Source organism: Hyperolius riggenbachi, chromosome 2, assembly GCF_040937935.1.
Source record: "Hyperolius riggenbachi isolate aHypRig1 chromosome 2, aHypRig1.pri, whole genome shotgun sequence".
Taxonomy (NCBI): Eukaryota; Metazoa; Chordata; class Amphibia; order Anura; family Hyperoliidae; genus Hyperolius; species Hyperolius riggenbachi.
This window is the reverse complement of record NC_090647.1, coordinates 201,239,267-201,260,463: the sequence shown is the minus strand read 5'-3', so window position 1 is coordinate 201,260,463 and position 21,197 is coordinate 201,239,267. Positions and strand designations below refer to the sequence as shown.

The following is a 21,197-nucleotide window of genomic DNA, read 5'->3' as shown; positions in this document are numbered from 1 at the left end:
AACCATGCCCGGTTTCAAGTCCAGCGGTGCCAGCCACAAATCCGTCTGTTCCTTTATTCCCTTCCAAATTTCCTCCCCTGTGTGCTGCTTATCCCCAAGGCAGATCAGCTTCAGCAACGCTTGCTGACGCATGCCAACAGCTGTGCTGCACTGCTTCCACGATCCTACTGCTGCTGGGTTAGCGTTTCCGGATGAGGTACAGCTTTGAGATGCGTTGGAGGAGAAGGAGTCAGAGAGGTAGGTGCTGCTGTTGTTATCCAGTGGGAGGGACGGCGGTGCAGCTGTTTGCGGCGTGGGCAACACCCGCGCCGTAGCAGGTGAGGAATCGCTGCCAGGCTCCACAAGGTTCACCCAGTGCGCGGTAAGGGAGATGTATCGACCCTGGCCGAACGCACTCGTCCAAGTGTCAGTGGTGAGGTGAACCTTGCAGGCAACGGCATTCTTCAAGCTTCGGGTTATTTTGCTGACCACGTGCTCATGCAACTCAGGCACTGCAGAGCGCGCAAAGTGGTAGCGGCTGGGAACCACGTAACGTGGGATGGCCACTGACATCATGCCCTTGAAGCTGTTTGTCTCCACCACTCGATATGGCAGCATTTCGCAGGCCAGAAGCTTGGCTATGCTGGCTGTTACTGCCACGGCCCGGGGGTCATTTGCTGGCAATTTCCTCTTGCGCTCAAACATCTCCGACACAGACAACTGAACCGTAGCGCTGCACACGGAAGGGCTGTTGGTTGTTGTGTTTGATGAACACTGGGAAACCTCAAGAGCACTACTCCGGAAAGTGACAGTGTCAGCGTCGTCTGATGTTTGTGAATGTTGTGAACCACGCAATGGCTGGGCTACTGCTGCTGCTGAGGCGGGTCTGGTGGTGAGTCTGGTGAACCCAAGGGAGGCAGTGTTGCTGGTACCCTGTCCTGCCGCGTTTGCCCACAGAGTGGGATGTTTGGATAGCATGTGGCGGCTCATGCTGGTGGTGGAGAGGTTGTTAATACTTTTCCCCCTGCTCAGGCGAGTCTTGCACACCTTGCAAATCGCCATGGTAACATCCTCAGTGCAGTCTTCAAAGAAAGCCCAGACTTCGGAGCACCTGCTTCCTTGCTGGCGATTTCTGTTTCCTCCTCTTTTGCCTCTCACTCTAACTTCCACGCTTGTGGTGCCTGAAATTGCGCGCCGCCTACCTTGTGGCACAAGGCGAACTTGTGCAGCAGTGGGTTCTTCAACAGACTCATCTGTGCTGCTGCTACGACGGCGATGTTCTCGTTCACAAATAAAATCTGGGTCTCTGTCCACATTGTCCATACCCTCCTCTTCCATCTCCTCAAACTCGTCATATGTCATTGTGGGGGGCCGCCGCCGTGGAGTAGAGCTCCCCAGAACAACCTCTGCGCAGCTCACTCCAACGTCGTCTTCCAGATCTTGTCGGCCGACCTCCTGCAATTGCAACCCCTCCTGCCCAACTTGCTCTGGGATTTGGGTTTCCGAGTCCTCCTCGGACTCGCCTTGTATTTCAGTGCGCGGTGCATTTCCCACAGTTAATGGTTGTGAATCCGGGCACAACATTTCTGGCTGTTCCTCCATTGACCTTTCATAGGTGGAAGTTTGTTGGGCTGGGAATAGCTCCTGCGAATACCCCATTGTGTCCTGAGGTAATTCATAGGACTGGTTATCTGGCAGTTGTGTGCGTGGTGTCGCTGCCGGTTGTGTCAGCTTTGTGCCCACTGGCTCCTTGTAACTGGCTGAGGACTCGGACCTCGTGCGTGATGTGCTGGTGCTGCTTAACCCACTGCTGGACGCTTGAGAGGTCATCCAAGTAATTATCTGGTCCTGTTCTTTTGGATTTGTGAGGGTTGTTGTCCTGGACAACATGGGCGGTATTGAGTGGGTTTTCTTGGGTGCTCCCCTGTGGCCTGTACGTGAACCGTCAGGGGAAACCCCTCTTCCCTTGCCCCTTCCTCTTTCACCGGATTTCTTCCTCATTTCACTTATCCTTACAGTACACGCTGACTGGCAGCAGTACAGTGGCAGTACAGAAATGCTATACAGTACCACTATTCCCAGCAGCGACACAGAGCACAATGCTATACAGTGGCGGGTGAGCGGTGTACTACAGTTCCCAGGCCCAGCAGACACAGAGTGGAAGTAAACACAATGCTATATAGTCTGGCTGAGCGGTGTACACAGAGTGGCAGTACACACAATGCTATATAGTCTGGCTAAGCCGTGTACACAGAGTGTCAGAAAACACAATGCTATATATAGCGTGGCTGAGCGAGGTGCACAGTGGCAGTACACACAATGCTATATTAGTCAGGCTAAGCCGTGTACACAGAGTGTCAGAAAGCACAATGCTATATATAGCGTGGCTGAGCGAGGTGCACAGTGGCAGTACACACAATGCTATATAGTCAGGCTAAGCCGTGTACACAGAGTGTCAGAAAACACAATGCTATATATAGCGTGGCTGAGCAAGGTGCACAGTGGCAGTACACACAATGCTTTATAGTCAGGCTGAGCCGTGTACACAGAGTGTCAGTAAACAATGGTATATAGTCTGGCTGAGCGGTGTACACAGAGTGTCAGTAAACAACGGTATATAGTCTGGCTGAGCGGTTTACACAGAGTGGCAGTAAACACAATGCTATATATAGCGTGGCTGAGCGAGGTGCACAGTGGCTTTACACACAATGCTATATTAGTCAGGCTAAGCCGTGTACACAGAGTGTCAGAAAACACAATGCTATATATAGCGTGGCTGAGCGAGGTGCACAGTGGCAGTACACACAATGCTATATAGTCAGGCTAAGCCGTGTACACAGAGTGTCAGAAAACACAATGCTATATATAGCGTGGCTGAGCGAGGTGCACAGTGGCAGTACACACAATGCTATATTAGTCAGGCTAAGCCGTGTACACAGAGTGTCAGAAAACACAATGCTATATATATAGCGTGGCTGAGCGAGGTGCACAGTGGCAGTACACACAATGCTATATATAGCGTGGCTGAGCGAGGTGCACAGTGGCAGTACACACAATGCTATATATAGCGTGGCTGAGCGAGGTGCACAGTGGCAGTACACACAATGCTATATATAGCGTGGCTGAGCGAGGTGCACAGTGGCAGTACACACAATGCTATATTAGTCAGGCTAAGCCGTGTACACAGAGTGTCAGAAAACACAATGCTATATATATAGCGTGGCTGAGCGAGGTGCACAGTGGCAGTACACACAATGCTATATATAGCGTGGCTGAGCGAGGTGCACAGTGGCAGTACACACAATGCTATATTAGTCAGGCTAAGCCGTGTACACAGAGTGTCAGAAAACACAATGCTATATATATAGCGTGGCTGAGCGAGGTACACAGTGGCAGTAAACAATGCTATATATAGTGTGGCTGAGCGAGCGGTGTACTACTGTTCCCAGCAGCGACACACAATGACTGGGGGGGACCCTGGCTAGCGTGGCTGGAGAGCGAACTACCCTGCCTGCCTACCCAAAGCTAAACCCACAGACAAATGGCGGAGATATGACGTGGTTCGGGTATTTATTTACCCGAACCACGTGACCGTTCGGCCAATCAGAGCGCGTTCGGGCCCGAACCACGTGACGAGTTCGGCCAATCACAGCGCTAGCCGAACGTTCGGGGAACGTTCGGCCATGCGCTCTTAGTTCGGCCATGTGGCCGAACGGTTTGGCCGAGCACCGTCAGGTGTTCGGCCGAACTCGAACATCACCCGAACAGGGTGATGTTCTGCAGAACCCGAACAGTGGCGAACACTGTTCGCCCAACACTAGGTGCCACCCACTATTTTTATGTAGCGGCTATTTTTCAGCACCCTACTATTTTCTTCCTCTCCCCCCTTCAACACAGCAGTTGGCCTCTCTCCAACCCCCCAAGAAATCAGTGACAGATGACCTCTTCTTCCCTTCCAACATAGGTGGCTTCACCCTTTCCCATTCACCCTATCTGAGCCCCAGGGCGGCAGTAATAAATAAAATGTGTGTGTTATGTTGTGCCACCAGTCTACTTCCTCCCTGCACAGTGAGCAGAGGACACAGGGGGCTGTGTGTTTAGTAGGAAATACACTAGCCCCTTGCAACACAGTGAGGACAGTGAAGCCTAAGACACAATGGCACCTGACGTGCTCCGTCCTCCAGCCCACTGAACAAAGCCTCCTCTTGATGTTGCGTTACATCGGCAAGTCATGTGACGCGGCTGCCATGCCAATCTTAATGCCTCTGTATTTGGAGCCTCTGGTCTTCAGGCTAACGCCATGCCCCAGTGATAAGGAGGCAGTCCAAGTGGAAAAGGGCACATATGTTGGCAGCAGAAGAACCCCCCCCCCCAACCCCCATTAATGCGCCCCTGAATTGTGGTATGGATGAGATTTGGCTGTCACACAAGGATTCAATCCTTATACTGAAAAATATGAACCCTGTCAGTTTTTTCTAACACCAAGAGTTAGTCATTCACTTGATAATTGTTTCTAATACGTGTGAAAGCACCATTTGGCTGCTGCATAAGGGCTTCAAATCAAATGGGACTTTACTTTGTCAGCCATAGTATTATTTCACCATAACAGAATTGACTTCAATCACATGCTAGTTATACTCCTGAGTGCATGTTTATATTGAATGTAATCTTATTACCGAGGAAGGATTTGATTAAAATTCTGCATTTAAGCTAAAAAATCCTGACAGTCTCTTCTTCACATTTCATCTTGGGTTTTATGTTTTTACCAAGTGTGATTGCCATCACTGTGAAAGTACTTATACCTTCATATTCTTCTAAAACTTGTATTGAAGCCAGTAGTACTGGTGGGGCATTTGATACTAATTATTGTCTGTGATTTCTTCTACATGTGCAAACTTTTTTTTAAGAGATAACTGCTGCTTTTTGTATCATCTGACTCTTAATTCTGATTTTTAATATAGGGATTAGTGAACTGATAGATACATCTAAGGGGTATGGCTCCACCATTAGATAGATGGTTTTCTGGTCCATAAGTGTTAAGGTGGTCACTAATGGTTCAATTTCCCAAATAATCGACTGGCCCATCTGATAAATGTGATCAAGTCGAGTCCACTAACTGGAAGGGAACATATTTTTCAGATTGATTCCATTGATCGAATCAGATTGGGTATGTGCTCCCTTCCTGTTAGTGGACCAGATCGATCACCAGATTGATCATTTCTGACCAACCACATTTATCTGGTTAGTTGGCTGGTTGATCAATCAGCAAATTTGACCATTAGTGACCACTAATGTGGCCAAGACTTGCAGTACTTACTGCTCAGAGATATCTCCCCTTTTGTAAAAAAAAATGTATGCGTATGTTCTTTATATGCTAATAAAACTTTATTATTTTTTATTTGCTCCAAGCCCCCAAATTGTTCTCTACATTTTTTAGCAGTAATGTAACAATGACTTTAATTTCTTTTTTATTTGTATCACTGCATAACAGCAAGTACATCAAACTAAAAAGAAACTGTAACGACATATAATAGAATGTGATACATTATTCAGGATACTCATTTTTACATTAACCACTTAAAGACAAGCAGACGTATTAAAACATCTTGCTGGAGCCCCTTAATGGCTCCAGGACATTTTTATAAGTTAAGCAGCGCTGCTGCGGCTGTGCGCACGCCCCTACACGTGTGTTCCCGTGCGTCTGCACGTGAGATCATTAAAGCAAAAAACACAACATATAAAAAATACAGCTTTATTTCCAAATAATATATTGTCACCATAATTTGTACTAGGGACATTATTCAAATCTTGTAATAACCAGGACAAATAGGCAGATAAAATGTGTGGGTTTTATGTACAGTAGCAGTGTTTATTTATAAACTATAGGGGATGAAATTGGAGAAATTGTTTTTCTCTTTAAAATGCATAGAAAATAAAGTATTTACTGAAAACAAATATCAACCCCCAAAAGCCCAATTGGTGGTGAAAAAAGCAAGATATAGATAATTTCATTGTGATTAGTAGTGATTAAGCGATTGGCAAATGGAAGGGATGAGCACTGAAAGGTGAAAATCGGTCTTGTCCGTAAGGGTAAAAACCCCTTTGGGGTGCAGTGGTTAAATTATCCTGGTTTCAGCATCAGAAACATTTCATAAATGATTGCCGTATATTGCTATGTAGCCCCACCCTTCCAGTGATGCTTAGCCTAGGCTATTATGTCAAACATCCTTCTGCCAAGGAATGCTCTGGGACATCAGGTAATGTCATAACAAACATCTCACTGAATGTGCCAGCAATTAAGATGCTGGCATCTGGTATAAATTGAAGAATTTTAAAATAGGGTAAAGAAAAATGTTGAAATGGGAAAACACTGACTAAATAATATTAAGTGATATTGTAAAAATATAACTAAATAGTATGTAGGAGGCAAAGTATACAAAAATGAAATATTTGCAACTTGTTGTTATGATTAGTTCAAATCACCTCATTCACACTCTGCTTATACACTAATTACATTCATGTAGTTTTAGCTAAAACACAATAACAAAAGGCTAGAACTTGCTAGTGCTTTGTTGATGTGTTTTGCAGTGAGCAAAAACTTGCTTTAGCACTACTAATGGAAATATAAGAGAAAAGGAGGTCTCCAGTGTCAACTAAATAATTAAAATAATAAGATTCAACTAGGGAGAACTTGCTTGCCAATCAGAACATGTCTTAAAATAAAAGGAGACTTTGACAAAGTGTAAAATCAGAAAATACACATTTCATAAGGGTCACTTGCTTCATCAAGATCAATAAAACATGTGTCAAAAATGTTACTCCTGTAGGCATGGGTCAGAATAAGTCGATACTGAGTTTATGTTGTCAGTAAAGTTTTAACCTTCATGTTTTCACACTGAGATGTGTTTCGATTGGGAGGAAAGTCCCCCACCTACCATACGCATATACATGAAATATATTCTTTTATATACTTTATACTTAGTTTGTGTAAGAGATCGCGGAAAAGCCGCCGCATGTACTGGCAGTAATAATAATGACAGTATTTGTATAGCGCCTTTCTCCTGTCGGACTCAAAGCGATTGCGAGGCAGCTACTAGAGCGCACTCAGTAGGCAGTAGCAGTGTTAAGGAGACTTGCCCAAGAAAGTCCTTACTGAAATAGGTGCTGGCTTACTGAACAGGCAGAGCCGAGATTTGAACCCAGGTCTCCTGTGTCAGAGGCAGAGCCCTTACCCATTACACTATCCAGTAAGGCGGCTGTTTCCGCGTCCAACGCGGCGGTTTGCACGCGGCAGCATGCGTCTGGTGTGGCTGGGTCTGTTAGTTCACACAGATGGATGGAGAGCTACGCGCACGCGCTCCAGAAGTCAGGAGCTTTATACCAGCAGCAGAGGTATCAGCTGATCCGGACAATCAGCTGATTCCTGCTGGACTCCTGATTGGCTGAGTGGCTCGGGCGGGGCGGCAGAGTCCTGCAACTATATATACAGCTTGCTTGTCAGTTGCTGGTTGTCTGCCATTGCGAACACTTACGTGGAAGCATTCAGACCATAGTCAGATCCTACAGTGTGTTTGAACCAGGAGGACCTGGGTATTCACACTGAGCCAGATTACTTGTATTATCTTTGTGTTATACTCCAGACTAGTTCCAGGGTGCTGGGACCACGGACCTCGCACCCAAGACTAGGGAACTGTATTAACATTTGTGTTATACTCCAGACTAGTTCCAGGGTGCTGAGACCACGGACCTCGTACCCAAGACTAGAGAACTGTATTATCATTTGTGTTATACTCCAGACTAGTTCCACGGTGCTGAGACCACGGACCTCGCACCCAAGACTAGGGAACTGTATTATCATTTGTGTTATTCTCCAGACCTGCTGGTGACGCCCATCTTTCAGGGGTCACTAGTCACCGGGTCTTCTTGCTATTCAGCCTGGGACTCTGCCCCCTTGGATGTCTCAGGCTGCTGCAAGATCTCTGCACTTCCAAAGGGAGATACTTCTCATACTGCCAAGGACCACCTGCTCCTGGGGTGGTCCTCACTCAAAGTTATTACTGTTGCACCAAACACTCACACTATATAGGTGTCCAGAGGTTAGCAATATATCTGTATTATCGGTGATTCTGCAGATCATCAATAACCAGGTATATATCTGCATTCTTGGTGATAGTAGTAGATAAGATCGCTCAACCTCTGCTACCCAAAGCAAGGTGCTGGAAGTCAGTGCGGCAAATCAGGATACAGGAGGCATAGAATCTGCACACCCGCAGGTAGAGTCCAAGGGTTTTTATTTAATCCAATTCACAAAGGCAGTAAAATGGCTGACATGTTTCGGATCATATCCTTACTCATAGGCTCTCCTCCCCCCTTGCCCTCTCTCCTATAGAACACTGGGGGGGGGGGGGGGGGGGTGGACATGCGTGTCCCCTCAGAGTCATTAGTCGCGGCAGGGAATCCTGCTTGTTTTATTGTGACAAACAACTCTGGGGGGACACGAGTATCCCCAGGGCTGCCAGTGTTCTATAGGAGAGAGGCCAAGGGGGGAGGATAGCTAGACACAAAGCCGGCGGCTTGATCTGTTACATTGCCGCCGGCTTATTTGTCATTTAATTAACTCACTTTTTTAATAGACATATTGTTACGTCAACTAGTAATACAATTAGCACCACCGGCGGCGGTTACACAGTTTTGTTACGTGAAGCAAGTATGATTGAAATTAGCAACAGCAGCGCCACCTGCCGGATGCGCCCGGCTAACGAATAAGTACCCGTTGTTTTTTTCTACCTACACAATGATGTAAAAAAATTACAATTGGCAAACACTGACTAAATAATTTCTAAAGCAATATTGTAAAAGATAAGCAATTGTATTTATTTAGTTGACGCTACAGAGACACTCCTGCACACAGTCTACTGAAGGGCTGGTAGCCATTTTGGCTTGATGCTGTGACCCCACGAGGCGGACTTTGCTGCATTTCGCTTGGATAGTTGCTGCCTTCCACTCCATTGGATGGACATACTTAACTGAAGAAACCTACAATCACTAGCAGATCCCTGGGACAAGTTTGGGTATTGTATAATTGACGTTTATCTTCTGCTGCACGCTATTCATTTTCAGCATATCACCTGATGCTTCATCTATGCAGCTGCTATATGCTAACAACATCCTTTAAAGCTGGTAAACCCATACAGAGTACCTCACTTTCTTTTGAACTTTGCACTGCTATGTAACTGCATAAGAATTTGCAAGCATTTCGCTGAATTAACTTCTAACCCAGAAACTCTGGGATATTGTGAATTAGTTTGAACTATGATCATTGGATTAGTGGATAGACGCTGCTGTGATCACTCCTAGATCCTTTGCTTACCTTTGCTTATCTTTGGACTTGTATGTCACTATCTTGCTGAGGATAGTGCAGACTAGATCCTAAAGGCCCATACACACGTCGGATTTCTGTGAACGACGGGTCGTTTGAACGTCCCGTCGTTCAGTCGTTCGCCTGCTAAATCTGGCGTGTGTACAGACTGTCGTTCGCTTGATAATAGTGAGTTTGAGCGATCCGCCGGGCGCATCGCTCAAACTCACTCTTATCAAGCGAACGACAGTCTGTACACACGCCCGATTTAGCGGGCGAACGACTGAACGACGGGACGTTCAAACGACCCGTCGTTCACAGAAATCCGACGTGTGTATGGGTCTTATGTATGCATGCTGTGTATGCTGCGTGTGGTTTTTCTTTTTTGGCGGTACCGTTCTATGTGGGGTTGCCACCTTGCAACTTTTTAAACATTTTTACATTGGTGATTTTTCCTGGGTAAAAAGTTTTTGGTATATAATATTTTCTACAATAAATTTACTTGTTGATAGCGATATCTTGGTCTGTATTCCTATATTCCTGTATTCCTTCCTGCTACTACCCTTAAAGTTTTTGTATATTTATTTAGTTATATTTATTAAAGTTCCTATTTAAAGAATTGACACTTACCTGGGGCTTCCTCCAGCCCCATGGACATCATTCCATTCACCCACTCCGGTCATCTGTAATCCCTCCTGAGATTAGCGCTCCAGCCGCACCAGTCGGGGTCCACTGTGCATACAGTACCAATTCTTCACCTCCTTTCGTCTCGGGTTCACTTTAAGAATTCTGACTTTTTGTTGTATGCGAAGTACCTGAATAATCAGCCATAATTTCCTTTTACTCAGTGATCTAGGTTGAACAGTCAGGCTGGCTTCACACATAAGCTGGATGAAAATATGTACAAGTATTTACAGCGCATCACTTTTCCACATTTTGTTATGTTACAGCTTTAGTCCAAAATGGATTAAATTCATTTTTTTCCTAAGAATTCTACAAACACCCAATAACGACAACATTAAAAAAAAATTTTACTTGATGTTTTGGCAAATGTGTAACGTTTTTTTTAAAAACTGAGAAATCACATGTACATAAGTATTCACATCCTCTGCTGAATACTTTGTTGATGCATTTTAGTAGCAATTACAGCCTCAAGTCTTTCTGAATATGATGCCACAAACTTAGCACACTTCTCCTTGCCAGTTTTGCCCATTCCTCTTTGTACCACCTCTCAAGCTCCATCAAGTTGGATGGCAAGCAGCGGTGCACAGCCATTTTAAGTTCTCTCCAGAGATGTTCGACCGGATTCAAGTACGAGCTCTGGCTGGGCCACTCAAGGACATTCACAGAGTTGTCCTGAAGCCACTCCTTTGATATCTTGGCTGTGTGCTTAGGGTCATTGTCCTGCTTAACCTCTTCAGGACCACAGGCTTTACACCCCCCCCCAAAGACCGGGCCATTTTTTGTTAAATAGGCCACTGCAGCTTTAAGGCCAAGCTGCAGGGCTCCACGACACAGCACACAAGTTATTCCCCCCGCCTTTTCTCCCCACCAACAGAGCTCTCTGTTGGTGGGGTCTAATCTCCTCCCTAGTGTTTATTTTTTTTATAAATATTTATGTCTTTTTGTTATTATTATTTTTTACTATTTCTTTCTTTTTTTTTTTTTCAAAGCCCTCCCTCCCCCCAGCCACCCAATCATGGCGATCTGCTGTCATAGGCTTCTGCCTATGAGAGCCGATCGCTCTCTAGTGCCCCAGGGCGACAGCCGTGTCACACGGCTGTCCCCAGTACAGCGCTGCTGCAGATTGCAGTGCTGTACAATGTAATAAGATGGCGGTTTCACCGTCTAACAGTCTCCTGAGTGGCAATCGCCGCTTGTAGACTGAAGGTGGAGCTCCGCTCCCCCTTCCAACAGGAGATGATCTCCTGCAAACTAAAGCCCCAGGACTTTGTGCCGATCGGCCCCAGGACTTTGTGCCGATCGCTGTTAGGCAGTCCTGGGGCAGGCAACAGGTTCAAAATGAACCATCACCTCTTTCTGAGATCAAGAGCGCTCTGGATCAGTTTTTCATCCAGGATGTCTCTGTACATTGCAGCAGTCATCTTTAACTTTATCCTGCCTAGTCTCTCAGTTCCTGCACCTGAAAAACATCACCACAGCATGCTGCTGCCACCACCATGCTTCACTGTAGGGATGGCATTGGCCTGGTGATGAGCTGTGCTTGGTTTCCTCCAAAAGTTACGTCATCAGACCAGAGAATTTTGATTCTCATGGTCTGAAAATCCTTCAGGTGCCTTTTGGCAAACTCTAGGCGTGCTGCCATATGCCTTATACTAAGGATTGGCATCCTTCTGGCTACTCTACCATACAGGCCTGATTGGTGGATTGCTGCAGAGATGGTTGTCCTTCTGGAAGATTCTCCTCTCTTCACAGAGGACTTCTGACAGAGTGAATATCAGGTTCTTGGTCACTTCCTGACTGAGGCTCTTCTCCCCCGGTCACTCAGTTTAGATGGCCAGCCAGCTCTAGGAAAGAGTCCTGGTGGTTTTGAACTTCTTCCACTTCTGGATGATGGAGGCTACTGTGCTCATTGGGACTTTAAAGAGACTCTGTAACTTGAAAAAGATCCCCTGGGGGGTACTCACCTCAGGTGGGGGAAGCCTCCGGATCCTAATGAGGCTTCCCACGCCGTCCTGCGTCCCACGGGGGTCTCGCTGCAGCCCTCTGAACAGCCGGCGACAGGCCCGACTGTAATTTCAATATTTACCTTTGCTGGCTCCAGCGGGGGCGCTGTGGCTGCATTCGGCTCGGAAATAGACGGAAATACCCGATCTCCGTCGGGTCCGCTCTACTGCGCAGGCGCCGGAGACTTGCGCCTGCGCAGTAGAGCGGACCCGACGGCGATCGGGTATTTCCGCCTACTTCGGAGCCGACAGCCATCAGAGCGCCTGCGCAGGAGCCAGGAAGGTAAATATTGCGTCACGGCTGTACGGAGGGCTACAGCGAGACCCCCGAGGGACGCAGGACGGCGTGGGAAGCCTCATTAGGATCCTGAGGCTTCCCCCACCCGAGGTGAGTACCCCCCAGGGGACGTTTTACCAGTACAGTTCCTCTTTAAAGCAGCAAAAATGTTTCTGTAACCTTCCCCCCTGTCTCGTAGGTCTACAGAAAATTCCTTTGACTTTATGTTTGTGTTCTGACATGAACTGTCAACTGTGGGACCTTCATAGACAGCGTTCCAAATTATGTCCAGTCAACTGAATTTTCCACAGGTGGACACCAGTTAAGATACAGAAAGCATCTTGTGCAGGATCAGGGGAAACAATGCACCTGAGCTATTGAGCTTCATGGCAAAGGCTGTGAATACTTACGAGCATGTGCTTACTCAATTTTTTATTTTTAATAAATTTGCTAAAACCTCAAGTAATCTTTTTTTCATGTTGTCATTATGGGGTGTTGTGTGTAGAATTCTGAGGAAAAATGAATTTATTCCATTACTTTATTACATTTCTAGGGTACAGCAATGTACCATATAACATAGGGTGTCGCTATGCTATTTACAAAAGCCTGATAAGTTTTCTAATAAGGAAGTTCTGCACTGCCAGGCATATCTTGAAGTACCACCTATAACATAAAAGTTGCCTAATTAGCATAACAGGCATTTCTTAGGTTAGATCGGTTGCGCTGATTAGATAACTTGCGCTATGCTGCCAGTAGTACTGACATTACAATTCCTGTGCACAGATTGCTGTGTGCTGTCTGTGCCAGGCAATCTTACCACAATTTAGTGAATCAAGGCAATAGTACTTTACATTGTTTTTCAGTTTGTTTCACAAATAGGTGCACTTTAATTTCTAATGTCTACTTTTGTCTTAGCATATGAAAGGTTATCTTTGAGTTTGTTGACTACATGTTGCTTTAATCAAATATGAAACATTTACAATAGTGCACATTCATTCTGGATTACAATGTGTCAGTTATTATAGCACCCATGCTAAAATGTTATTTTTGTTATAAAATAATAACATGCTCTTGTAGCTTACCAGGTTGTCAGTCTGACAAGCACAGGGTCAAACCAAACCTGTTTTTAGACATATTGTTGTTACTAGCAGGCTGGGCCTTGTAAATCACTGCTCTGTGGGCCGTTGTTTTCTCTGATCCTGATCTGACAGAAGTTTACTGATATAGCTTGCCAATTCTAAGCTACCGTTTCCTAGTTCTTCATAGCTGAAGCCACATTTTAAACCATTTGTAGCTAGTTCTATGTTCATCTGTTTAACATCTGCTTTCTTATGCTGTCTTGATGATTAGTATGGCAGTAGAATTTTATTTATTTTGCCCTTAATATTCCTAATCCGCAAACCCACCTAGATTTCAGATTTTGTCAACACACTGCTTTCAACACACTATAAAGAATCTCCTAGATATAAGTTTGTACCTTTTTCCTTTCCTACACTGATAGAATTTGCATTCAATTTGTTCTCAACAATAGAGAAATTTCTTAACATAACAACATATTTCCATAGTAATATACTGTATTTTGTACTTTCCAGAAAGATAATTGTTGTGGATTATGTGTTAGATATTGTATTCAAGGTAAAATAACTTGTACCTGAAGAATAGTACAATTTTCAGATTAGTGGTATTTTCAGATTAGTGGTGTTACTTGCTCACTCAGTAGTACTACCTGACATGTTCTGAATTTATGCATCCGTAAGGGAATGTAAGAGATTGTAAAACACATCTGGACATGATGATCACCTCACAAAAGAAGCATTCATTGTTTTAGCTTGAAACAAACGTCTTATAATGTAATGGCTACCTTGGAAATGACTTATTATTCTTTTTGCTAGAATAAATTATACATGTGTGACCATAAGTAGTTCTGTAGTTGGCACTGGTGCCTTTCACTTCTTGCCCTGGCTGATATCAATTCTGCAAAATGCTTTTAAAAAAAAATATATATATACAACCCGCTTAAAAGAACAGGAAAGAATATTTTTACTTTTTGTCTACCAACTGTTTCTTCTGTTCTAATAATAACAATAATAACTGCAAAATTTTATTGTACTGCCAGAAATGTGTTGTTACCATATTTATTATTCTTGTTTCCTAAATGTACCAATACAACGCTTATTATTATTATTATTATTATTATTATTCTGTTGTAACTTTATTATTGTGAAAAAAACCTGTTTGCCTAAATGAGCGGATCTTTTTTATTTGTATTAATGTGAATACCAGTATTATTAATACCTAATCTTAAGCTTATTTCTCTTTTTGTTTTAAATCTCAGTATGTTGCAAATGGGGAAATTATTATTATTATTATTATTATTATTTAGTATTTAAATTGTCTTTTCACTTAACTGTCTCTCATAGGGGCTCACAATCTAATCCCTATCATAGCGATATGTCTATGTATGTATGGTGTAGTGTATGTATCGTAGTCTAGGGCCAATTTAGAGGGAAGCCAATTAACTTATTTGTATTTTTGGGATGTGGGAGGACACCAGAGTGCCTGGAGGAAACCTGTGTAGACACAGGGAGAATATACAAACTCAGTACAGGTAGTGCCCCAGCTGGGATTTGAATCGGGGACCCAGTGCTGCAATGCAAGAGAGCTAACAACTACGCCACCGTGCTGCCCTACAGAACTTTGTAGTTCATCGGCTGATAAATTAATATTGTAATTTGTGTTTAATGTATTACAATAGTGCCCATTCTGAACTCAAAAAGGCTTGTTTTCTTGAAACTGCTGTTGTGTTCCAGTGAATTCCTTAAAGTACCCTATAGGAAACCTAAACCTTAAGTATTTGTGTTTTTCAGGTTGAAGCTAGAGAGAATATTGTTAGAACTCTTGAAGAATGGGACCTTGGGAATTCAGAAAGGTGTGTCCGAATTAACTCTGTGTCTAGTGATCTTGCAGAAGATGATCTGGAAACCATTTTGCAGTCAAGAGTCTTACCTTCTTGCTTAATGCTCCCTAAGGTAGAGTCCTCTGAAGAGATAAAATGGGTGAGTTTAATAGGTACTCTTTACTTTTAGATGTCAGTACATTCTTACTTGTACAACTTCATTTCTATATGTTTATGACGTTTAGTTTATAAAAATTATGAAAACTAGTTCTTCTACACTGCACTAGTAACTCACATGCACTAATACTGTATATGGAAGTTATACAAGCTGAAACTATTTTGGAGAGATGTGAATAGAATCACTATGTTAGAATAGAATCACTTTATTTGCAAAGTGTGACTTTGGCGTACTCGGAATTAGTTGTGGTACACATGGCAATGGCAGTAAAGTACAGTGCAAAAAGAACAGACATGGCATTGTCAATATGCCATAAGGTAAACTTGGCACTGTCAGTATATGAGATGTCCTCACAGTTCTCAAAGCAAGCATTCAAGAGCAGGAATGACAAATAAGGCTTCTAACAGCTTAGGCATAGGGTAGAGTTCTGGAACAGGAGTGCTAGTTGTTAGGGGAGGGCTACAGGTGAAATAATGTGATGCTTCCTGTAGGACTAAAGTGCTGCAACTTGGGAGGGAAGCTAGAGTTCAGTAGGATGATAGCCTGGGGAAGAACGTGCACCTGCACCTGGTGGTCCTAGAGAGGATGACTCTGAAATGCCGACCTGATGGGAGCAGTTCAAAGAAGCAACTGTCTGGATAGGAGGGGTTATGCGAGACCCTGTTGGCCCTCGACCTCATTCTGGTAGTGTGGAGGAGATCCAAGGGTGGCAGGGGTGATCCTATGAACCTTTTCAGCACAGCACTGATTATTCTGTGGGGTTTATATTTGTCTCTGGCGGACGCCCCTGCATACAAGACAATAAGGGTAGAGCAAAGGATGAATTCTACTGTGGCTGTGTAGAAGGTGAAGAGCAGTAGGGATGTCGAGGATGCTGTGTTCATTCTGCGTGACTTGTGGATGACACCCAGAATGCTCAAGAGGTGATCCTTCACTGGAACGCCGAAGAGGTGAGATTGTGACAGGCCAGGTGTGGGAAGTCCCTTAATTAACAACTAAAACTGATTTTTTTAAAATCTGCAGTTTATGCTAAATGGTACATTTTTATTTGGAAGCTGTTCATGTGAACTCTTCATATAAAATCCAAAGAATTGTCAGCATTTTAAACAAACCCATCAGAGGAATAGCAGAAACATTACAGTTGCCAAATCAACAATTTGGAACATTGTTAAAAGAAAGGATGCTCTAATGAACGCAGCAGTCTTAAAAAAATACCTGGGAGACCACAGAAGATAAGTATGCTAAGAAAATAACCTTCTTCAGAAGGAAGTACTTTTCCAATCACGCTTGTACACAATCTTGTAACAAAATGTTACACAAATTAAAATTGTATGTATGTATATCATATGTCAGTGCACCCCTTTATCAGAAAAAAATCGCTCACAATGCTGATAAAATTCTCAATAAGATATAACAAGTAAAAACAATAACAGAATGTATAAGATATGGCAAAAAAAGATCAATGAGGTTGGCATAATAATGCTAATATAGTGTTTGGATAATCATACATTTCTTGTGATTTTGAACAAAATGTCCCCCCAACCAGGCCCAGATTTACCTCACAGGAGCCTATAGGCACAGATCTCCTGGCACTTTAGACTTCACCCTCCATGAACCTACAAACCCCACCAAACTGCACCACAAGTGTACTGGTTGGCCCAGCTGTCACTTCTCCTTTACTTCCCTTACCTGTCATAGGTAGCTAAAGGTGTTCCCTAGTATTATTTAGCCAGAAGTATCCTCAACAATAAGTAGCGGGAGGTGCCCCCAAGTATTAGGTAGCTATAGGAACCTCAGTATTAAGTAGCTAGAGGTGCCCCTGACTGAATGGAGATCTTGTCAGTGGAATGCCGCCACCCGCGTGGGTAACCTATCATTGACACTCTCATCAGGACTCTGCATAAGGAAGGAGGGAGGCATTTGGGGAGTGCCTACAGTGCCTTATGGTAAATCCAGTCCTGCACCAAACAATTGTCCTGCATGATTAAGATAGAAATGTAGCATTAGTGGAGTCGTTTTCTAGTACATTCAAATAAATATGTGTCTAAAGAGAAATAGCATAGGAAAGTTGAATTAGGTTGCAACTGCACTCAGCTGTCTAATGACAGCTGAGCGCTGTACATCCATCAGAATCCAATTTCATTCCCTTTACTATGAAAGGGAGCATCCAAATTCCACCATATGTACCCAATATAAATTTTCCTTCATCTCCACCTTGACACCAATGGTGGGAGTGAGAGACCCTTGTATATAAAATTGGACAGGCAAGGGTGTCTTTCCCACCCCCTTTTTAGAGTAACCTCCAGTCTAAAGGCTGCTCTGGTGACTGAGACTCATGCTCATGGGTCCTGAATTCCCTGGGGTATACTAGCCTGCATGGGTGTCAAGTCAGATAATAAAGCTGGAGAGTCAGCAGTGTTCCTTTTATTTCAATTAAAATGATAATAAAACATATGTTTTTATTGCAAGAAATCTAAACATTTTAAAGCTTTTTTATGCATATTTACTTTGAAAAAAATGTTAGGTAAACTGTTAAAACTCTTTCCTGCATACTGTAAACAAGCAGGTGGGGAGTGTTGCTGCTATAATTGATCATGAGGAATCACTTATTGAAATCCTGTACATCCATCTTAGTCAAAGTGAATGCATGGCATGGGCTGTTTTTGGTGATTGCAACTTTACATGTGGAACTAAAATCATATATGCTTGAAACTGCTAAAATGTACCATAAAAGAATAATTGTGTAGGAAAATATGTAACCAAGAGCTTTATACTGAGTGTGTTAGAGGTTGCTCTGTTCACATTTAACAAATACATGTAGCCAGCCCGGGCCGCCCATGAGGCGGGGTGATGCAGGTTCCTCAGGCGGCACTCGTGGGGGGGGGGGGGGCTTTGGGGGAGGACGATCTGGGGGGAGTATCAGCCAGGCTGGGGGGCAGCAAGCACAGTGGCGGGGAGGGGGGTCAAACTCCCCTCCCTCACCTGGGTCCCCCCATTCGCTCTCCCCCTCCAGCTGATTGCGCAACGCCCAGCGGGCACACACGTCAGGCAGTGGGCGGGGGGGGGGCAATTTCTTACCTCTTCCTTCCACGTTCTAGTGTGCGCACCACCGCTCGTCACTTCCTGCAATGCCACCACTTGAGCGACATTTCAGGAAGTGACGAGCGGTGGTACACATGCTGGAACGTGGAAGGAAGAGGTGAGTAATTGTTCCCCTGCATGTTGCCTGACGTGTGCCCGCTGCTCAACTGGATGGAGGGGAAGTGCGCATGGGTGGGACGCAGGTGAGAGGGGGTTCGACCCGCCTCCCTGCTGCTATGCCCACTGCCCCCCTTCCTGTATGCTATCCCCTCCAGACTACCTGGGGCAATTATCCTACCTGGGGAGAGGAGGGGAACTTCCTCACAAGTTTACCTCAGGCGGCAAAAAGTCTATAGTCTGCCTTGCGTGTAGCATGTAAGTATATTAGCACACTGTAGTGATAGAGATATGGAGGATGCCATATTTAATTCCCTTTAAAGAATGCCAATTGCCTGCTAGTCGGGCTTCTTTTACTTCAAATCACAATTCCTGTTTTTTGATTTTCACTGGATGCCAACAACACAAATTAAGAAAAAAAACACACAAAAAACGCAGCATGCATAACTTTTTTTTAATCGCATCAAAAATCAGAATCACATGTACATTTTTATTAAAATCAGAATTGCATGTGGAGTAAAAAAGCCCTCAGGGCTCTTTAACTACACCCAAAATTGGGTTAATGCTCATTGAGGAATTAGTTTATTGTATAATTGCCCTAAATTACTTAGGGACTAAACTGTAATATGAGCGCTAGAGGATTTTGTTCTGGTCTAACAGACAGTAGGCCAAAGGCTGTAAAGGAATGTATCAGCACATCTCATTCCCATCTTTTGGCTGGTCGGTCTTCAATGCTAAGACAAGACAAATAACATATTGCGCTTTTCTACTTTTGGACTTAAAGCGCCAGAGCTGCAGTGACTAGGACTCACTCTATAGGCAGTAGCAGTGTTAGGGAGTCTTGCCCAAGGTCTCTTACTGAATAGGGGCTGGCTTACTGAACAGGAAGAGCCAGACAGAAACATTACTGCAATGTCAGTGAGGCCCAGCAAAATGTTTTTTGATGGGGCCCCATTCCTTTTTTACATTTGTAAGATGATCCCTTCTTTTCCTTATGACATACGAATATTGACATAAACTGCGACATAAAATCACATACACAACTTAAAATGCATATTGTGAATTCACACAGAGAGGAACCCAACTCACTTTAGCCACAATCTGCAGATATCTCCATCACCACCCACAACAGGTTCATTCTTATGCAAAGATGCCTAGCCTGTGTGTTAGCTGTGTTAGACAGCTTGGCCCATATGCAATTAACTTTTTCTCAATGTTCTCCAAGTTAATATTTTCACACCTTGTCAATAAAATGCCCTTTAAACCACCAGCAAGCAAAACTATTTTTATAGTAGTTCTTTCTGTGCAAAAAGTTTAGTGTGTTTACAAGGAACCTGCATACATGACTTTACTTTAAAGGGACCCTGACCTCTAAAAAGAAACGAAATTGGTACTTACCTGGGGCTTTCTGCAGCCCACCGTAGGTCGGGAGGTCCCCCGGCGTGGTCCTGCCTCCTCTCCCGATCCCTCTGCCTCTTACTGCACTGCCGACACCTGGGCCGAGTGTCGGGCTCCCACTTCCTGAACCGGGTCGCTCTTCATCATCACATCGACCGCTGCGCGTCATCCCGGTGGCCAGCGTGACAGTACTGCGCATGCGCGGTTAAATCGCACATGCGCAGTACTGTCACGCCGGCCGACGTGATGACGTGCAGCGGCCGACATGATGACGAAGAGCGTCCCGGTTCAGGAAGTGGGAGCCTGACACTCGGTCCGGATGTCAGCGGTGCGGTATGCGGCGGAGGGACCGGGAAAGGAGCCAGGACCATGCTGGGGGACCTACGGTGGGCTGCAGAAAGCCCCAGGTAAGTACCAATTTCATTTATTTTTAGAGCTCAGAGTCCCTTTAAAGGGGAACTGAAGTAAGAGATATACGGAGGCTGCCATATTTATTTCCTTTTAATCAATACCAGTTGCCTGGCAGCCCTGCTGTTCTATTTCTCTGCAGTAGTATCTGAATAATACCAGAAACAAGCATGCAGCTAGTCTTGTCAGATCTGACTTTAAAGTCTGAAACACCTGATCTGCTGAATGCTTGTTCAGGGGGTATGGCTAATAGTATTAGAGGCAAAGGATCAGCAGGAGGGCCTGGCAACTGGCATTGCTTAGATGGAAATAAATTTGGCAGCCTCCATATCCCTCTCACTTCAGTTGTCCTTTAAAGCCAGATTGGGAGGCTGCAATCTCTGGCCACAGTGCTACTTTTTGGAGTTAAACTGTCTGCTTTGGAGTCCAATTGAAACATATAGAATTCAGATCAAATATAGTCAGCTCCGTTATTTCACACAACATTAACCTGTTTTTCTATATCTTTGCTGGACTTCATTCTGGAGTACAGTGGTTGAATGTATAGCAGGAGAGGGACCAGCAAATGGAACCAAGCCAGGCATGTAACATGATCAATAAGGTCAGACTTGGCACAAATCTTGTGTTTCAGGCTGCCAATAAAGTTAAGAGCATGGGGCAGAGGATAGCAGCATAAAGTATTTACCTTGGCTTTACACAGACATGTCAGGCCATTTCAGATTCAATGAGATCAGTTTAATGAATCAGCTGTTTAAATGTAGAATACTACTGATTTTTGAAATGTATTGGCTGATAGACTACAGATGAATATAGTAGCA

The 21,197-nt window shown here is 44.3% G+C and overlaps 1 protein-coding gene across 2 annotated transcripts in view; it reads left to right on the top strand.

Annotated features, from left to right (window-relative positions):
- CLYBL (citramalyl-CoA lyase) overlaps positions 1 to 21,197 on the top strand; it is a 511,709-nt gene that overhangs the window by 311,411 nt on the left and 179,101 nt on the right. For both annotated transcript variants that reach the window (XR_011026162.1, XM_068267998.1), the window contains exon 3: positions 15,169 to 15,357. Coding sequence is in view for 1 of the 2 variants with exons in the window: in XM_068267998.1 (XP_068124099.1) it covers positions 15,169 to 15,357 (189 nt within the window). In the remaining variant the exon portion in view is untranslated. The remainder of the gene's footprint in view (positions 1 to 15,168; positions 15,358 to 21,197) is intronic.